The 19,880-nt window shown below is 46.3% G+C and overlaps 1 protein-coding gene across 1 annotated transcript in view; it reads left to right on the top strand.

Annotated features, from left to right (window-relative positions):
* Positions 1-19,050, top strand: part of INPP5D (inositol polyphosphate-5-phosphatase D) — a gene marked incomplete at its 5' end in the record, with an annotated part of 54,980 nt that extends 35,930 nt beyond the window's left edge. Inside the window, 21 exons of the mRNA XM_082288260.1 lie at positions 108-179; positions 453-576; positions 1,621-1,727; positions 2,239-2,341; positions 4,061-4,257; positions 5,038-5,155; positions 5,634-5,730; positions 6,773-6,911; positions 7,584-7,692; positions 7,844-7,932; positions 8,171-8,252; positions 9,384-9,473; positions 9,635-9,748; positions 10,878-10,960; positions 11,997-12,084; positions 12,813-12,962; positions 13,697-13,790; positions 14,024-14,131; positions 14,631-14,900; positions 16,840-17,416; positions 18,172-19,050. Of these exons, the coding sequence (XP_082144386.1) occupies positions 108-179; positions 453-576; positions 1,621-1,727; positions 2,239-2,341; positions 4,061-4,257; positions 5,038-5,155; positions 5,634-5,730; positions 6,773-6,911; positions 7,584-7,692; positions 7,844-7,932; positions 8,171-8,252; positions 9,384-9,473; positions 9,635-9,748; positions 10,878-10,960; positions 11,997-12,084; positions 12,813-12,962; positions 13,697-13,790; positions 14,024-14,131; positions 14,631-14,900; positions 16,840-17,416; positions 18,172-18,174 (2,814 nt within the window). The 3' untranslated portion in view covers positions 18,175-19,050. The remainder of the gene's footprint in view (positions 1-107; positions 180-452; positions 577-1,620; positions 1,728-2,238; positions 2,342-4,060; positions 4,258-5,037; positions 5,156-5,633; positions 5,731-6,772; positions 6,912-7,583; positions 7,693-7,843; positions 7,933-8,170; positions 8,253-9,383; positions 9,474-9,634; positions 9,749-10,877; positions 10,961-11,996; positions 12,085-12,812; positions 12,963-13,696; positions 13,791-14,023; positions 14,132-14,630; positions 14,901-16,839; positions 17,417-18,171) is intronic.
* Between the last annotated feature and the right edge of the window lie 830 nt (positions 19,051-19,880).

The raw sequence follows: 19,880 nt of genomic DNA, 5'->3' as shown, positions 1-19,880 counted from the left end.
ATCAGTGCAGTGCTCTGCCACAGTAAGATTGCTTTGTTCTGATTTCATTACTCACAATGTAGTGCAGAATCACCAAAGGCAATCAATTACACATAATTCTTTTACAGGTGAAAACACTGTTGATTGAAGGTCCTGATTCAACACACCGGCGCTCCCTTATCCCCCCTGTCACTTTTGAGGTAAATTTACTCCTTTAATGATGCTGATCATAATGTGGAAGGACAGTAACACAGATTTATGTCAGCATCTCAGCTCCTGGGAAGTTTGCTGTGCTGACACAGAGATAACAGCTATTCCTGGATGCTGTTTGGCACCGTGAAAATGTCTAAGAGATGTCTAGTGAGACTGGCATAATGACATGTGTCCAGGAATTGAGGGAAGTGCTGCGTTTGTAATACATGTGACTGAAGTGTAGAAGGTCCCTCATGGAAAACCTCTCTGTATTCCACTAGGTCAAAACTGACTCCCTAGGAATTTTCTCAAAAATACAACTCAAAGTGGATGTGGAAATGGGAAAACTGATTATCAAGAGATCTAAGGATGGTCCAGAAGACAAGTTCTATACCCACAAGAAAAGTAAGATGTCAGCTTAATGTCACAAACACTGGACTAGGCTCTGGGTCCCTGGATGATGGGGAGAGGTTCCTAGAGCCCCACTTAGGGCAAGGTTTGGCCCAGAGGGCAGGAGATTCTGCTAGGTCCTGGGTGCAAGACACATATATCTCAGTACTGGGATAACCAGCTTTCACAGATTGTTTTAGACCTGGCCTCAGTACTGGAATCAGTACTGCAAAGGAGCAGGTTTTGGTAGAAGATTCCCCATAGAGCTGGTTGCAATAGAACCATTTTTTTCTGAAAAGCAGTGTCACTTGAAAAAAAACCCCAACATTCTGCAGGAACATGCTGACTTCTGTGATGATTTTTGATGGTGAAAATCCAGACACTCAGTTTCGATAACATTTTTCAGTCAATTTCCCTTGATTTTTTCTATGTAGGTTGGTATCTCTCATCATGAGCAATGCCAGTTTGGTCTGTGATTGCCTGATTCAAACAACTTCCCTTTTTTTCTGTTGTCTTTCTGAACAGGCAGCTCACTGAAGTTGACACAAAGAGATTTATCAGAGAGTAGGTGATGCCCTTGGGCTCTCTCCTGCTAGAAAATCAACCTGTTGCTGGCAGTAACTGAAAAGATAAGCCTTCATGCTTGGCTTTCTCCACCTGGTGTTCATAATAATTAGCTGCTATTTTAGATGGCAGGAATCACCTTTAGCACCAAATGAGGTCTTACATCCTCTTTCACAGATGGGGAAGGAACACATGTAGGCTGGCTCAGGATACAGGGGGATTGCCTGCACAAAGTCAAGGCTTCGCTTCACACTCCAAGGCTTGGGATGGAAAAGAGCTCCAAGCAGAAGCGTTTTGGGGGTCCTCTTCACTTGGAGTCCAAATCTGTTCCTATTTGGAACAGGATTAAGCAACATTAAAATGCAGGTCTGCAGGACCAACTGCACAGACAGAAAAGACACCACATAAATCCCAAGCCTTTGAGCAGGATTCTGTTCTTTTTGGTGGGACCCTTATTTCAGTGACTGTAGCTTGTGACACCCAGCCTCTGTTCAGTCTTGCAGCTCATCAAGTCCCAGAAGCTTCCAAACAAGCTGGTGATTGTTCTGGAAACAGAAAAAGAAAAAACACAGCGGAAGGAATATGTTTTTTCCGATTCCAAGGTACATACATGGTGTTTCCTTCCTGCCAGCCTGGAGCAGGTACCCAGGTGGGAGTGGAACATGGGGCATTCCTTGGCAGAAAGAGGAACTGTTGAAGGACAGTAGTTGGTTTTGTAAAAACTAAATTTCTCCTTTGTTCTGGAAACATCCAGAAAATGAGCAAGTGCACTCTGTGAAGGGAGATACTGGACACCTAAGTGCTGTCACTGAAAGAGGACAGACCAAACAGTGAGGAGAGGCAAGGAGTTGAGATTGCCGCTGTGAAAAGGTTCATATAGGCAAAGAGGGAAGAAAAGACTTTCTTCTGACCAGCTCAGCATTTGTTAATGCACAAGCTAAATGCCTAAAAACGCACCACAGGAAAGGCAGCCTCTGGGAAGGTTTCAGGATAGTGCAGAGCTAATCTGCCCTTCAAGTGTGCTGGGAATTTCCTGGTTCAGCCAGTTTTTTCAACAGGTCATGTTGGAGGAGTTAAGTATCTCATTAATTTTCTCTGCTCCTCCCTGTCTAGAAGAGAGAAGGGTTCTGCCAGCTTCTGCAGCAGATGAAGAATAAACACTCGGAGCAACCAGAGCCTGATATGATCACCATCTTCATTGGCACCTGGAATATGGGTATGGGCTCCCTTCTGCCATGGGCACTCCTTCAGACACTGTCAAAAGGTGTGCTCAGCTGGCATGATGAGCTCCAGACTGTGTGTTCTATGGCAGGTCTGTACACCAGGGCTGTCATCCCCCTGGGACAGGGGAAGAGCTGATATTGAGAATTATTCTTGCATGTGGTTTGATACTTCTCATGGTTCCACTCAAAGGACCATGAAGTTGTCCCTGTTGGGTACTGAAAGATTGTTCCACTGACAGGGAATTGTGGCTGGCACAAAGCTGGTGCAGCAGTGCACATCATCCTCCACCTTGCAGAAAAGACAGGAGCAATTCCACAAACTGCATGTCAGCTGCTCTGATTTGACTAGGGACAGTTCATGTCCAGCCAGGGGAGACAGTGTGGTACTTAGAGAAGGGGACAGGGTGTAGTTGAGGACAGTGGAATTTAGGTTATTTTTCTCCCTTTTTGGAGAGAAGCCTGGTTCAGCTGCTCTGAGCTGAGCTGTCTATGCTTGGCCATCCTTAAGGAATAAGGTGAAGGCAGTGGCAGGCCAGGAGGAGTACAGCTCCCTGCCTTTACCCCTGGCTAGCCTTGGCCTTGGAAAGCTGATGAACAAGAGGAAGGTGGTCAAAGCAGAGTCACTCCTTTCTCAGTGTCTTGGTTTGAAAGACAGGTGTCTGCTAAGGAAGGCAGAAGCCTCCGTTGGAATGGCAGATGCAACCCCCTTCCCTCCAAGTTAGTATAAATTTGAAATCAAGGGGCTTTTAGGCAAAGATGTGGGAAATAGGAATAACAGTTCTTTATTATTATATATCTATACGTATATAACCAGTCAAACAAACAACAACAACTCTGGCAGTAACAGCAAACAATCACAAACCCAGTGCCAGCCTTCTCGGCTGTCAGGCCCTTTCCCCTCGGGTGCAGTTCCGCTCGCAGCCGGCAGGGGCGCTGGCGGCTCCCGGTGAGCAGGGCAGGTGCGATGGTTCCCCCGCGGCTGCAGGGGGCGCTCCGGAGCGAGCTCGGGGAGCACGCGGCACCGGTGCCCTGGGATCCCGGGGAGGGATGGAACAAAGGCTTCACAAACCCCTGGGCAGCCGATCCCGGTGTCCGGCCGGACCCTTGGGAACGGCAGGCTGGAACGGCAGGGATGAGCACAAATACCGGAGGACAGACGAGATGTATCCAAGCGGGGAACCCCCTGGAGGTCTGGGCAGGCAGGGCGAGCACGGCTACAGCGTAGTGAAGGCTCGAAGCAACGGTGGGGCAGGGCGGCCACAGCCCGGCTCCAAGCGAGGCAGGGAAGGCGGCTTTGGGATCCCGGGGCTTCTCCAGCAGAAGGAAAAGAGGCCGAAGAAAGCAGCTTCCCTCTCTGTCTGAACGCCGAGAACAACTGCCCTCACACACTCAGGTGAAAACAAAAGAGTAGCCAGATGCGCCCCACTCTGTAGCCAGCTCTTTTGTTTTTCTTAAATACCCAGCCATTTGCTCCCCTGGCAACATGTATGGCAAAATTCCTTTAACAGAAGAAAAAACCATGAGAGCTCCTAAAACCCCAACACTCAGTGACTCAGGTGGGGGTAACATCACTGTCAGAATAGTGTGCCCTGGCTGATACAAAAGTGATACCAGATGTGAAGACCATCATTTCTGTCCCCATCTGTTGTCTTCATCCTGGTTTTGACAGGACATGCTCTGACTTCCTTTTGTGTTCGATGTGTTAATAAAAGGTGCAGCCCCGCCCCCAAAGAAGATCACCTCCTGGTTTCTCTCCAAGGGTCAGGGGAAGACCCGTGATGATACTGCTGACTACATCCCTCATGACATCTATGTGATTGGCACCCAGGAGGATCCCCAGGGGGAAAAGGAATGGCTGGAGACCCTAAGGCAATCTCTGCAGGAAATCACCAGTATCAGCTTCAAAGTGGTGAGGGGTTATTCCCGCTATTGCACAGAACTCAGGATGAGGGTGTACATGTTGTACAAATAAAAGAGATGGGAACAAGTGGGATTTTGCCTCCACCTCCCTTTCCCTCCCTTTATTGTCATTGCATTTCGGTGAGGGAAAGTGAACTGAATATGTCTGGTGGGCTCCATAAGATGGTCCCTGGAGCTGACTAGATGGACCTGTTGCTATGGACAGTGACCCCCCCCCCACTGCCAAAGCAGGAACCCTGCCAGCCTAGGAGCAAGGGGAGATGTTGAGCACTCAAGTCAAGTGCTGGTGTTATTCTGACTTTCAAAAAGGAAGAGACTGTTAAACTTCCTGAGCCAGTTGTAGCCTAGATCTCGCCCTAGGCTACTGCACTTTCAAAGTAGGATGTAACAGTACACAGGCAGAGTCATAAGAGAAACTGAACCTTATTAAGACCAGCTTTGGACATTCCTGGGTTTCAGTGATGTCAAGAAACAAATCTAAGCATAACTGGAAATATGGACTTCTCCTGAAAACAGGACTTCTAACTCTCATGATGATTGGGAAACTATTTTGTGCAAGCAAGATAATCCAAAGGTTAACTAGAAAAAAGGACTAGCAAATAATGAGGTCCTTCCACCCAGCATTGATTAAAAGAACTGAAAACATATCCTGAGCACAGGAAGAAAATTTCTGTAGAAGTGCTATCAAAGGAGTCAGGAAGGCTGCAGCCACAGTGCAGCTTGGCAGGTATTTGCAGAAATGTAACTTCTGCTCTTCCTATCCTTGCAGATAGCCATCCATACCCTCTGGAACATCAGGATTGTTGTCCTGGCCAAGCCAGAACATGAGAACCGCATCAGCCACATCTGCACAGCCAATGTGAAGACAGGCATCGCAAACACGCTGGGTGAGGCATGGGCAGGTCCTGCCCAGACAGCTGTGATCTGCTCAGCCCACATGGAACAGCTCTTCTTCCACAACACTCCTCGGGCAACGTTTCTGTGACACTACTAAAGTTATATCCCACTAGCACTGGTTGTATCTTACCCTGTAAGAGAGGAAATCTACCTGTGTGTATACTTAACACACACATATATATACATATATATATTTATATTCCCAGCAAACACTTGACTGGCTATTGGATTGCTCGTTCTTGGGTTTCACAAGGAAGTTGCACTTCTCTCCCTTCAACTAATTTTTTTAGCACCCTTAAAAATTTGTTCCCACAATCTGTGCTGAACGCACTAATTTTTTCTGTGCCAATTAAGTCAATTTCTCTTCTCCATCCTCCACTTCACATGTGCTAGGTGCTTTATTACCTTTGCTAGGCTCAGCCTGGAGGTGGATTGATTTTTTGTAATTTTTGGTTTCCCTTTTGCCAGGTAATAAAGGAGCAGTGGGAGTATCATTCATGTTTAATGGAACATCCTTTGGGTTTGTTAACAGCCATTTGACTTCAGGAAGTGAAAAGAAACACAGGTAAGAGACATCCTCCCCTCTCAAAAATGGCTGTTGAGCCAGGGTGAAATTCTCTGGGTCATGTTTGGAAGGAGGGCCCACCAGACAGGCACAAGCATGTTTTCATGACCATAAAAAATTTGTCTCCTGGGAGGGCATTTAAACAAGGGACTTATACTATGTGGCCATACCACAGGGGTGCAGGGGAAATGGACAGCAAAATTATTTCAGAGCCAAGTGTAAAAGTCTCTCACAACACTTGCATGACCTGTCATGAAAACTTCGCTGCATGAGGAAAACAGTTCCATGATTTACTGTGTTTTGGAGAAATGTGGGAAGGCTTTTCCCATCCCAAAATAACGTGCTGAAGGGGACTGTCTTCCTGAGGGCAGTGCTGCAAGCCCTGGGACACAGCTGAGAAATATCCCTCAGGAATACCAGGAGGGAAGCGTATCACGGGAATATCCCCACGGTGACTAGCTCTCTATACCCAGCTGTGAAATGAGTGTTCGTGGATTAGGCAGGTTCTGGTCAGCACAGGACTGGAAGGCAAAGATCCTGACACCAGTGGGAGATCTGCGCCCACACTGGGAGGAGCTGGAGCAGTTGGAAGGAGTGGTTTTGAAAGTGAAGAGGACTTGAAATGAAGATTTTGGCCTTGTCATCTTTCCCAGTCCAGGAAACAGATGGTGTGGGATTTCCGCACAGGGTCTTTGCCACTGATGGAGTTAACTTTTATGGAAGGTTTCCCCAGGGCCTGGAAGAGCTGCCAAGATCTAGTTAAGTGTTTGCTGCTGAAATCTGAAGGCAACAATCTAATGCTGGGTTTCTAGGACATGTAGCTCAGAAAAGCACAGCCCCAGAAGGCAGCAGAATTGGCTTCAGGAGCACATTCCCTGGGCCTGTCTGCTGGGGTGGCAAGTTCTCAGTTTCTGATCTGCTCCTAGGTAGCTGCTGAGCCGGAGCAGTTCCTGCCTGGTAAAGCTGCAGCCTCTGCCATACCAGGCATTTGGAAATTACATGGCAATTTAGGATGTCAGGCAGATGTTTCTTGTCTTGACAGACGCAACCAGAACTACACGAACATCCTGCGCTTCCTGACACTGGGAGATAAGAAACTGAGTCCATTTAACATCACTCATCGCTTTACTCATCTTTTCTGGCTGGGAGACTTGAACTACCGTGTGGAACAGCCCCCGACGGTGCGGGACGCTGCGGGAAGCCCTGCAGGGACAGCACACTCTGTTGCTATAGGAGTGCTCTCTTCTTCCAATCTAGGGCAACATGGCAAAAAGAGGGGAGACAGAAGGGATCTCCAGGGCGTGAGTGTGGCCCCAGTTGAGGGAGAGTAAGGAAATCCCCTTTGCCCTCTCCAAAGATTAATGGACCCAGGAATGGCATCTGGCACACTTCGCTGCTTCAAGCAGCCTTGGTTCCCCAAACCTCCCAACTCTCCTTCCCACTGTGAACAAGCATCTGTCCCTGAATGGCTCAGTCTAGAGATTGCCTTTCTGCTCTGGTTGGTGAGCTTGGAATGGCTCAAACAGGCCTTCAGGAACAGGCGAGCCGTCATAAATACTGGATAGGTTTCAGTACGCGGGAGAAAACACCAAGCTTGGTGTTGATGTGCACGTGGTTGTGAGTGTGTGTGTTCTTGTGTAGGGGATGTGTGAACATTTTGATACCTGTTTTGACAGACAAATGTTCAGCCACACAGCAAAGGCTGGGGCTTTTCAGTGAAGGGAAGGGTGGGGAAGTGGCAGGGGGTACCGCTCTGTCAAACAGTTCAGGAGCTCTTGCCAGTTTACCAGTGAAGGGAGTATTTTTAAGGAGGTTTTGCATCATCTGCACCTCTGCTGTTTCCCTGTTGGCAGGAAGCAGAGAATATTATCCAGAAGATCAGGCAGCAGCAGTATCCAGAGCTGCTGGCTTTCGACCAGCTTCTCCTCGAGAGAAGAGACCAAAAGGTGTTCCTGCAGTTCGGTGAGATCCTGCACTGGCTGGCAGGTTCCTCTGCTATGTCCACCAGCTTTCCCTGCCAGCCCCAGCACGGGGAAGGGTGTACAGGGCACCTCACAACCCAGGTGAGGGTTCCCAATGGCCAAGCTGTAACAGAGCTCTTTCCCTGTTTTAGAGGAAGAAGAGATTACTTTTGCTCCAACCTATCGCTTTGAGAGAGGCAGCCGAGAGAAGTATGCTTACACCAAGCAAAAAGCTACAGGGGTAGGTGAAAACTGATTTCCCTTCAGAGGTATATGGCATAAGCTGTGACAGCAACTCCTACAGGAGAATGTGACCTAAACCAATCTCAGTGTTTTCTGCCCTTGTAGTGTTTTGGAAGGAGTCAACACAATGAAAAGACTTGATACAAATATATGGTGCTTGGGTGAATGAATTTCCTGTTCTTTTGTGAACTAGTCCTTTCCATTCTTCTTGACATTACTTCTCTTTTGGTTTGCAGATGAAGTACAATTTGCCATCCTGGTGTGATCGAGTGCTCTGGAAATCCTACCCCATGGTGCACGTTGTGTGTCAGTCCTATGGTGGGTAGAGAACAGATTGTCGATAGCAAGGCAACCAGTCTGAAACGGAAATTATTCAGAACACAGTCTGTAGGATCTCCCTGCACTGCCAGGCACTCGGCATAGAGGGACCTGATGTTAAACCAGGCAGAGGGGAGCCAAAATATCTCTGCCTGTAACCTCACAGTGTTGGGAATTCATTCTGTTTTTCTTTTATATGCAGAACACCACCTGGACAGTTGCAGCTGTCCAACTTTAGGCCATACTGTAGGATCACTTTACACCAGTTATTTCTTGGCAGCAACCACCATTTTTCCTGTGCAGTCACTACCAGGAACTCCTGACAGTGAGTGCCAGGAGGACAGACCCTGTGTGCACAGTCCGGTCTGCAGAGACTGGAGCTGCAAACACATCTCTTGTATCCAATCATATTTCAGAAGAGCCTGTTCCCTTTCCTCTGAGAAGCATCACAAAAGTGCAGTGCAGGGAAGAGAAAAAGCCCACAAAACCTGTTTAAAAAAAGACTCAAATACCAGTTCCTGAAATGTCATCGACTATACGTAGGACTGAGCATCTGAGTATGCTGTTCATGGTTTCCTATGCATGCATTGGGAGCAGGGCTGTGAAAGTCTCTCAGGGATGAGGCAGGCTGATCTGATCACAGAGCCCATGATGCTGAGGTGTGGGGTTGGACAGGCACCTCTGGAATGACTGGGTTTGCTGGAACTCAGTGTGTGCTTAGGTCCAATCAGGCCTTTTTCATTCACTGTTAACCTTGGGCCAGGAGTTGCTTTGTAGCACTGAAGTAGCACCAGTGTATTCTTGTGTGATTTCCTGCCATATTAGAGCTTTAATTAGCTGTGCATACTGCAGAGGTAACCTGTAAGGGCTTTTTGTACTGGAGGAATCTAACACTGACAGTCATCTGCAAAACAATACAGTAAAATTATGTCCCTTAACCAAATCTTTCTGTATTCTGACAAAAGAGATACATTCCTGTGTACTGACATGAGTTTATGTAGAGAAACACTTTTGACTAGAGACAGTTACCAGAGAGACTGTTATGTTTTCTGGAAAATTACTGAATAATATTTCTGTGGCAGTGATCTCCTCGGAGCAGGGCAGTAACCATCCTCCCTTTCTCACTGGCAGGCTGCACCACTGACATCACAACAAGTGACCACAGTCCTGTGTTTGCCACCTTTGAAGTGGGAGTCACCTCACAGTTCGTTTCCAAGAATGGTTAGTCAGGTTGGGTGCATGTGTGCCATCTTCACCTTGGATACAAAATGCAGTGCTTTGTATATGCTGAGAGAAATTCTGATTCTTTAAGAGTCCACTCAAAAGTGCCCTCTCTTTATCTCCTGCTGAAAGTGCCATTATTTTCCCTTCCTCTTTCCTAGACTCCAAATACACAGATTCCCAAGGGGAGATAGAGTTCCTGCACTGCTACGCTACTCTGAAGACCAAGTCCCAGACCAAGTTCTACATTGAGTTTCACTCTAGCTGCTTAGAAAGTATGGGTTTGCCCATCTTTATTGTTTCTGTCAAAGTTTTCTGCATGTTTGGATTAGTTCCCCTTCTTCTTGCTTTGATCTAAGAAAATAGCTGTGTGGATCATTTGTTCCAATCCAAAAAAGGGATGTCCTAAAGTTCTGCTGTAGTTTACAAGTCATTCTATACTGTCAGCAATACAATCCAAACCCCACAGCCAAGGTAGCTGTAATCCATGCTTAGACATGTAGCTTTCCAACATTTTTTCCACCTTGTTTGTCAATCTGATAATTTCTTTCTTGATGGCAAACACATATTGTTCTTTCTTATCACACAGAAAATGCCTACATAGCAAAGACATGATTGATTAAATTTCTTATTGTGCCTGCTACAAATGATCAGGTGATTTCAAAATAAAGCATCTGCATTATGCTAACAAAAATAATTTTAAATAATTGAATTAACCTGGTTTAACAAAGAGTAAGTCAGAGGATCAGCTAAAAGGGAAATGAATGCTAGTGATGTGATTTTGTAAGTGGGACTGTGCACCCCGCAGTGCTGTCGGTTTCACTGCCTGTCCCCATGCTGTGGGGCTGAGTCTCAGCTGTTTATGTAACACAAGCCTACGTGCCCTTGGCTGTGGGTTTTTTTAAGCAATTTCCCATCACAGGACTGCTCCTGTAAGTGGGACAGCAAGCCTTTGGTGGATGCTTCATCACATTATCGCATGTCAGAGCGCTGTGTCAAAGACAGTTCCATAAAAGATTATTTTTTGGCTGTATCAAAATTTGCATAAATTTCTATGGAAACAGTGTATTACGAATCTTAAATTAGAATTTCAAAAGTGTGCTATCTTGAGTGGCGTAGGAAGAGCTGTCATGTTCTTATCCTCCGGTCCATGTATGCACTGAGCTCCTCAGTGCCAAGTTTAACTGTAAAATAAAACCATTTAACAATGCTCCAGCAAAATCACTTGCAAATTTACTGTGTAAACATTCACCCAAAGCTCAGACTTTAAGCTTCTTAATACTTTTAAAATTTGCGTCCAAGTAGGAAAATAATTGTAGGCTTTTTGGAGACATAGTGAAGAGGACTTGTAGCCCAGTTCTTGCTGTCTCTCTCCTGCTAAACTCCTTTCTTGTCCCTTTGCAGGCTTTGTAAAGAGCCAGGAAGGAGAAAATGAGGATGGAAATGAAGGGGAGCTTGTGGTAAAGTTCATCGAGGCACTTCCAAAGGTAAACTGGGACTATACCTCCATATTCATATGGAAGAGAAGCTTCCACTTTCATCCCATAAGCAACGCTAGATCTTTTACTTACATAAATACTATTTTCAGGAACATTGTTGTGGTCTTGTTTACACTCAAAGGGACTGTAAGAATGCAGGATGGGCTTAGGCTAAACAGAGTATGTTGTAAGCAGGAAAGGACTTTCATGCCAGTGTACTTACATCTCTCTCAAGAATTTTGCTGGCGTGATTATGCCATTCAGGACCATGACTTTTTTTCTCACCTTTTTAGTGAACATAATGCTGGTTTAAGCGGGCCCTGGTTTTTTTGGTTTTTTGTTTTTTTCTGGTTTTAAATGGAAAATAAAACATCTTAAAGAGTAACTCTGCCCTGGAGTTTCTTTGCCTGGTCAGACAAAACTTTCTTTTGGTGTATTTTAGAAAAGCTGATTAAGTATTTTTTATCTGCGTTAAAAAGAACATCAGTGGCCAGAAGTAGTGTTCTGTGTGTCAGTGTCAGACACAAGTCCTGTCCTTGAGATCAAAGCTGTTCTTCATTTCTTGGCATGGTGGGAGCTGGAAGAACTACAGGAGCTCCTGGATTTGGAGCAAATGTGCATGTCAATACCCTTCTAAATAGCCCAGAAGTGCTGACTTTGGAAAGAGTGCCTTACACTGAGAGACTGGGGAAAGGCTCTACAGTAAGTGATTGCAACAACAGCAGATAGATTTTTGGGAACAGATTATAATCAGAATCCAGATGCCTTCCTCCTCAGGCAATTTTCAGTCCTGGACTACAGGAGAAAACTGCAGCTCACCCTGTGAGTGTCAGATTTGCAGCATTCCATCTCCTGTGCTGGGACTCAAAGCATGCAGCCTTTTACCACAGATAACCAGACATTATCAGAGGCTGATCCTGGAGGTGACATGATACTCCCATGGGTTTATCCAGCAGAGATTTCCTCATTTGGGACTGAGTTCCAGGGAGAAGTGTGCTCCTGTCAACCATATATTGTATTGACCCACCTTAACTTGTCTTTGCAGCTGACTCCAATTATTTCAGACCCAGAATACCTACTGGATCAGCATATCCTGATCAGCATTAAGTCATCAGACAGTGATGAATCTTATGGTAAGTGCTTAGCTCTAAAGTTCTGGATGAGTCAAAATCCACTTAGGTTCTCCAAACCACTGAAAGAGTGGGAGAGAACAGAAGTAACTCCTATAGACTGAACAGCTATGATTTAAAACTCAACATACACAGAAATACACTGTGGGCAATATTTTGTAAAGTAATTATGATTAGAGGAATATGAACTCAAAGCAACAACCTGTGTGAGCTTTACCAGCTCTGAAAGAGCAGTGGCTTAAAAAGAAAGTCCTTTACAGGAACTAAATCAGGAGTTAGCATGTGTAAATGTGCTTATTCAGAACATACAAATCCTGTTGCACTTGCACTTACTTGAGGCATTTCTTCTGGCTACAGAAAAGTATTTGGCTGTGCTGGTGGCTCCCAGATTCTCACCAGCCAGAGACTGCAGTCCTTGTCCACAGAAGGCTCTTTCCCTAAATCCCATTAAAAGCAATAGCAGCCATAGGCTCATGTTTTCCTTACCAGGAGTGGAAGCTCAGAATCCTGAAGTCACCCACAGGTATCGTCAATGCCCAAATCTTTCACACATACGTGAAGTGAAATAAATGCCCCTAATTTCTCCGGAGATACTAAACTCCTTACTGTGATCCAAAGCAGATTCTCTCCAGTAATCACAGACCTGTCAGTGCAGTGGTAGTAGATGACACAAAATATTTCAGTGCTTAGTTTCTCAGTCCCAGCCTCATTGTCTTCCTGTTATCTTTTAGGGGAAGGCTGCATTGCCTTGCGAATAGAAGCAACAGAATCCTTAGCTCCTATCCATACTGTGCTCACACACCATGGAGAGAAAACGGGTGTCTTCCAAGGTGAAATCAAGTTACAAACATCACAAGGAAAACAGAGAGAGAAACTGTATGGTAAGGAATGTCATCATCTCTGCAATGCTCATGCTAGAGAATACTCACCTCAAAAGAGTTCTGGTAGCTGTCAAGGAATTGAAAATTACTTCTGCACTGCCTGTAGTCACAGAGAGGCAAGTGCTTTTGATGCTGAGTGCAAGGAGGTGTGAGTATGGTTAGCTCTCAGGAGCATACCTGTACTCTTTCAGGAAGACAGAACAATTGGATTCCTTGGGGTTTTTCATTATTCAAGTAAATTCAGCAGACTGAGAGAGCCCCCTGTCTGTCACCAGCGCTGGTTTTATTGAATGGGGATACTTCCACTTGTGACATGACACACTCCATGATAAGCTCTCCCTGCTCCAGTCATCCCAGGGAGCAGCTGCAAAGAGGCTCTCAATGAGCAGTTCCGTAGCTAGAAGATCACAAACTTTGCTTTCTTCACCTTGCTATCTGTTGTTCTCATTCAGAGCACAGAAGCAGCCTCATGACATTTACAATTATTCTCGATGGTAAAATGGCTGTATGTGGCTGTTTATATGGGTCATGACCTTTGTATTTCAAGATACACATTTCTTCCTCTGTCAACAAGACATGATGTGTGTAGTGGGCAGTTGAAAACATAACAGCAACAACAGTTTAAAACTGTCCATCACTCTGACAGACAAAGAGAGATGCCTTAATGCACATGGGAACACAGAAAACTTGGGCAGGCAGACTCTGGAGCTGTGTGTGCCCCTTCTTTCCTTCAGATTTTGTCAAGATTGAACGTGATGAAATCACTGGTCAGAAACCAAAGAACATCAGCAATTTAGAGCCTAACAAGGACTGGGATCAGACTAACAGGTAAAGGGCAAGTGGGTAAGTCAGTTCCAGGAAAATGGTTGGCCCCATAAATGCAAAGCAGGGCTTGCTGTGGGAGCAGTGTCCACAGGTGTGCTGAGCACTGGGAAGCTGCTTTGTGGCTCTCTGGTCAGGACTGGTCAATGCTCCTGTGCCCAAAGCTTCAAAAGTTGAGAATGCATTAGCCAGACCGGGTCCCTGCACCCACTTTAAAAAGGCCCTTTTATTTCCAACAGAAAGTCAAAATGTACTCATCTGATGGCCAGAGAGGCAGCAGCCATCGCTCGCCACTGGGGGAGTGCTGTCCCTTCTCCAGACAGCCTGGGAAAGGAGGATATTTTACGGTAACCTTGCCGCCCTACCTCTGACAGCTTGGGGTGGGAAGCTATGCTCAAACTGCCTGGCTTTTCCTTCCCAAGGATGAGTCCGGGTAAGGCTGTCCTTTCACCTGTTTTCACTGGGGCTTTTCCTTGCAGGCAGCTTCTGGCTGGGCCCAGAAACCCACAACAGTCCCTGTATGTGGCTGCAGAAGCTGAGTGCTCTCTGCAGCCTGGAAAGGGAAGCATCTGCCACAGCCACAGGAACTATTTTGGGGGTGAGGGAGGTGGTCTTGACCCAGCTGCTTCCTCTCCAGTGACCCAGGGGAGTGAGGCACTAACAGGACTCCCACTTATTCCCTGATTCTGAAGCAACAGTGACCAAAAAAAAAGCTAAAAAAAAAAGTAGACGATATTGAATCTAAGCAGTCAGTGGGAACTAACTCCTTTGTAGCTGGCAGGGAGACAAAAACCCCAAATGTATTTGTGCATGTACCTCCCTAACAATATTTCTTCTCTCAAGCAGCTCCACCCCCACAGACATCAGCAACCCCAACTACCTGGGCATGGCTGCCTTCTCTCAGCAGCCCTCTGCAACCTGCCAGCTTAAGCAGACACCTTCACCAGAGCAGCCACCTTCCCTCTGGAACTATGAGCAGCAGCCCAAAGAGAACACCTCCCTAATGGGGCAGAGTCAGTCATCCTCCACATCACCCTCCTTGTCACCTCTATCTCCGAAACCATCCCTCCAGCCTACAGCAAACAGAACCATTTGTAGTTGGAGTCAAGAGTATCTGTGAGTGTTTGAGTTTTGCACTGGGACTGGACCCCTCTCTCCTGTCATTCTGCACAGTCACTGTTTCATTATCTGTTTGGAGAGTTCTAGGTGCAGCATATTCTTTACATATTTTATCTCTAGAATTAGAAAGATAAGTGAAGGTCACAAGTGCAGGCATCACATACTCAAAGAAAACCAGCATAGCAGTTCCTCAGACTTTTGTGAAAGGAAAGCCAAAGATACATGAGTTAAACTTAAAATTAAAAAATGGAATCTTAGAATGGTTTGGATTGGAAGGGACCTTAAAGCTCATCTCATTCCACCCTCTATGATGGGCAGGGACACTCTCCACTATCCCAGGTTGCTCCAAGCCCCATCCAACCTGGCCTTGGACACTTCCAGGGATGGGGCAGCCAGGGCCTCAGCACCCTTCTTCCTAACAGCTAAGCTAAATCTCTCCTCTTCTATTTTAAAACTGTTTCCCCTTGTCCTGTCACTATCTGCACTCTCCATCCTTTGTGTAAGTCCTCTTTAGGCACTGGAAGGCTGCAGTGAAGACTCCTTGGAGTCTTCTCCAGACTGAACAACCCCAGTTGTCTCAGCCTGATACATGTAGGTTTAATTCTCTACCAAGAGAAGAGAAGGAGAAAATTACAAAGTTGACTGTAATAACAAAGAAGAAAAGGGGGGAGTGTGGCATAGATCCTTCCCCTGGATGGGAAGGAGGGGTCCTTCCTGTGTTATATGTGAAGTACTTTCACTGAATTTCAACTTGCACTATACAAATGTCCAGCTTGCTGCAGAAGCTAGACTCCATGTGCTGCCTCTATCACAAGCCTTGATGCAGAATTTCCATCTGGCAACTGAAAGTATCCCATCCCTTCCCAGCTTAGTGAGGTGATGAGGCTACTTCACCCCAGTGCACGTGTGCAATCTGTGTCCTTGTTGCAGACCTCTACACAGTCAAGAGACAGATGCTCTCTGAGCTGGGCTAGAGCTCCCTGGTGAACGGATGTGGCACTCTGGAAGTCAGAACTTGCAGTAGTCAGAGCTGCCAGCACTGCTTGGGCCTGTTCTGTACCTGACAGTGCTCCATCATGGCTCAGCTCTCTGCTCCCGCATGCACAGACTGCCAGAGAAGAGCTTGAGGCAAGGAACACAACTCATTTGAAGACACCCAAAGGACATGTGCCACTGACCTCTATTCCACTCTGCTCAGTGACACTGTGGCTGATTTTTTAAGTACTTTCCAGGTGAAAGCCTGGCCAAATCAGGTCGAGTGACCCAAACCCACAGGACCTGCTGTGTCCCATTGTACAGCTGTGCTGTCGTTTCAGGCTGAGCTGCAGTTCAAAGGGCTCTGCTGGGAATGCACATGGATTCTCTCACCCTACAGCAGTGCTATTACTCTTACACTGTGCATTTGGGTGCATTAAGGAGATTTATCCCTTCCTTAGGAATACCATGCTGCATTGGTAGCAAGAGGAGATTGACCTAGTTGTAAAATGCCACAGTATGATGTGAGCTCTTACTTTAAGCCTCTAGACAAACATTTCCATCCTCTCTGCCAGATCTGAAGATTCTTATTAATATTCAAATTCAGATTTGTGTGTGTTGCAGAGTCATCAAAGGACCTGGCACAGTTCAGCTCAGTAGTTTATCTGTGTTTAAAAAGAAGCCAAACATCACTTTGACAGAACTGTAGTCTAGCAGGGAGTTTACACAATCCTATGCATATCTGCTCTCTGCTGTCATGTTACTAATGATTAAACAAAGTAAAAACAATGCACACTTCTGTTCTCTCTCCCAGAGTTTTAATTGTTTTCCTGTTGCCCCTTTAGGCAGTCAGTTTAATTTGCTCACACTCATTTACTATTCGTGTTCTCCCTCAATCAGTCAGTGACTCTCTTGCCTTCCCTTCCCAAGTCTCCTTTTCACCTTACTTCCATTACTGTAGGCCACCTGACATGGGGAAATCCACGGCAGAGCCTGTGCTGCAGGAGGAGGGGCAGCAAAGGCCAGAGATGTTCGAGAACCCACTGTATGGCTCCATGGCCTCCAAGGGCAAGGTGGCCCCCAAGAAAGAGCAAGAATACCCCAAGGCCTTGCGGAAAGAGCAGCCGCCACTGCCTGAGCAGAGCTATCATCTCACAAAGCCACAGGAGCCCGAGTGCAGCAAGACCTCTGGCAAACAGCCATCGCCACCTTTCCTGGTGCCCACACAGCGATTCCGGTCCTACACCTCCCCCTGCCAATCAGAAGAAAAGAATACAGGGGAAAAGAGTCAAGGGAAACCAAAGATGACAACACCATTGGAAAACTCAGCACCGCTCAAAAAAATCGTGAAGCCATCGAGGGCTGAAGTCAGCCTGGGCGTCCAGGGACAGCAGAACAAGCCGCCCCTTCCCTCCAAGAGCCGGGCGGTGCTGGACATGCAGAACTCCAAAGGCCGGGACTATCGGGACAGCTCAGAGCTGCCGCACTCCGGGAAGCACCGGACGGAGGAGGGCCCACTCAGCAGGACAACTACACCGGTGTGTTACTCGGGGGAATGAAGTGGGGTGGAAGTTGTCTTGGGCTGTGATGTCACTGTGACTGGAGTAGTACTGGCTTAGTCACTAAGTCCTCACTCCATGGTTCCTATCCAAGCTCAGTGCTGTCCCACAAACTTACAGGGCCTGCAGAGCAGGGGGTGCCAGGGAATATCCTAAAGCAGTATTGCTGCAAGGATGGCATGTTGTGAAACTATGGCCTTAGCTTTGCAGGAATTTTTACCTTCTTCTGGACTGTTTAAGCCTGGTGGTCACAAGAGGAATGCAAATAGTCAGTACCTTGCTATGTCTTGTTTTGGGCATACAGTGCTGTTCCTAAGAGTGGCCAATCCTGGCCTGATAGCACAAATCCGTAGTATTGGGCAATGGATTTGCTTTGCTGTAAGTAATAAAAAGATGATTAAAAGTAGTTGGTAGTTAGTGGTAAACACTTCTCAACTTAGAACAGTGTGTCTAAAAACATTACTGAACCCTCTACAGAAATAGTCAGGCATATACTTTCCTGGGCTGGTGGGTTTATTTGTTGTGGTTTGGTTTTGTGTTGTTTTTTGGGTTTTTTTCAACAGAACATCATGAGCTATATGAGAAGGAGTAAGGGGGGCCTTAGTTAATGGGTTTGGGAGAAAAAGCCCACTTGAGCAAGCTGTAGGATTTTTTTTTTCATCTCCATTGAGATGGAAACTCAAAACTTGTAGAATTGACAATATACAAGCTGATGTCTTCTCTTGTCTCTATAGTGAACAGGACACAGCAGCTGGTGGTATCCTAGGAAGAATCCTGATGGGAAGAATGATGGAGACTACTGCTTTGTTCACACTGATGTCCCCTGGTCTGGTTCTAAAAAAGACTGAGGAATTTTATTTTTGAGGGTGCAGCCCTCCCTGTGATTATGAAAATGTTCTAGCTGAGTTTATCCTATTTTGCTCTGACCAAGAGGGGCCAGGACCACAATACCAAATGCAAGTTATTCTTTTGAGTGTCACTTTGGTACGTCCATTAAGAGGCGGGTGGCCAAGTACATGCATTAGTAAATGTTTTGGAAAAGAGGATGGTACGGTACAAGGACTAGGAGATGGAAGGGGTGGATTGAAAGAAGCCCTTTCCTACAAAAGCAAGATTTCTATTTTGTGTTACAGGATTCCTATTAAAGAGTGATATGTAAAAGAAAACATCTTAAAAGCGGTACAGCTCCAAAAGCATGTCCTATCCATGCAGCAAGGAGGTCAGGGAGGGTGGGGAAAGAGTCTGAATAGCAGATACTGATGCAGGTCACACTTTCAGTGGAGCCAGCCTTGCCTGGAGCTCAGGGCTGCATCCCTGCACCACCCAGGGGACACAGCATATGAGGGCCAGCCCATGGCACTGTGGCTCTTTTTCCTTCGAGCAGGCCCTGCTTTGATACCCCAACAAACAGAGGGAAACACCAGAACCACAGGCAGAAACGGGGGAAGAGGCAGGGTCCATGGCAGCCCAGGACTACAGCTGCCTGATGGGGCAGACAGCAGCACTGCAGCCTGCCTGGCAGCAAGCACTCTGCTTTGGAGGACACTGGCCAGCTGGTTCTGGAGCATTCTTAATAGATTAATGCTGACCTTACTATACACTTTTGTTCATTGACTGAGAATGAATAATGTTAACACACTTGTCATTTCTGTTATATTCGTGTTAAGTATTAATGCTGTGATTACTATTAGGCTAAGCCTGCTGTGACTTAATCACTGCTATTGTTTCCATGTTGATTACTTAAAAAATAATAAAATCGTCATATTTCTAGTCATTCTTTATTGAAAATTCAGAGCTGCCTGTCACATGATTCAGCTTTAGGTGGGTGTTACACCAGCTTGCTCAGTGACAGTAGTCCCTGCCCAGAGAAAACACCAAAGGCACCAAGGAGGGCAGGGAAGACAACTGAGAGTGAATTTCTCTGTCTGCACAGACCTTTTGTGGATACAGCTGATTTGAAAACTACAGCACCTGTTAGCAGGTACAGTTACTAATTGTGTGAGTGTAGAAAAGGTACAGTAATTTTAGTGGAGCAGAAGAGGCCAAGCACAGGCTTGTGAGAATGGGTGGAAGAGGACAACCTGTAGGAAGAAACCTTTTAGGAGATGATTTTGTGCCATGCAGGTTGGAGTTTCAAAGCATCATTACTGAAGCACCTGGCTCTCTAACCTACAGATCAGCAAGAGAGACCATGAGCTTACATTCCTCTTGCTTTATTCACCAGAACCCTCTCTGTGTAATCGCCATAGCTCAGTGGCTGTGGTATCTCCCTGGCCCTGGGGAGCATTTCGCTTTTCCAGGTTGCAGAAGAACTTGTGTGGCCACCAAGTAAAACCTCCCTGGAGCAGGTGAGCTTTCTGTCCAATACAGAGAGTTAGATCAGTTCCCAGTAATTCTGGGCTGTGTTCCTATATGTGTGGAGATGGAAATGGGATGAGCTTTC

The sequence above is a fragment of the Coloeus monedula genome (genome assembly GCF_965178545.1).
Source record: "Coloeus monedula genome assembly, chromosome: 10".
NCBI lineage: Eukaryota > Metazoa > Chordata > Aves > Passeriformes > Corvidae > Coloeus > Coloeus monedula.
This window is presented reverse-complemented; position numbering and strand designations above follow the sequence as displayed.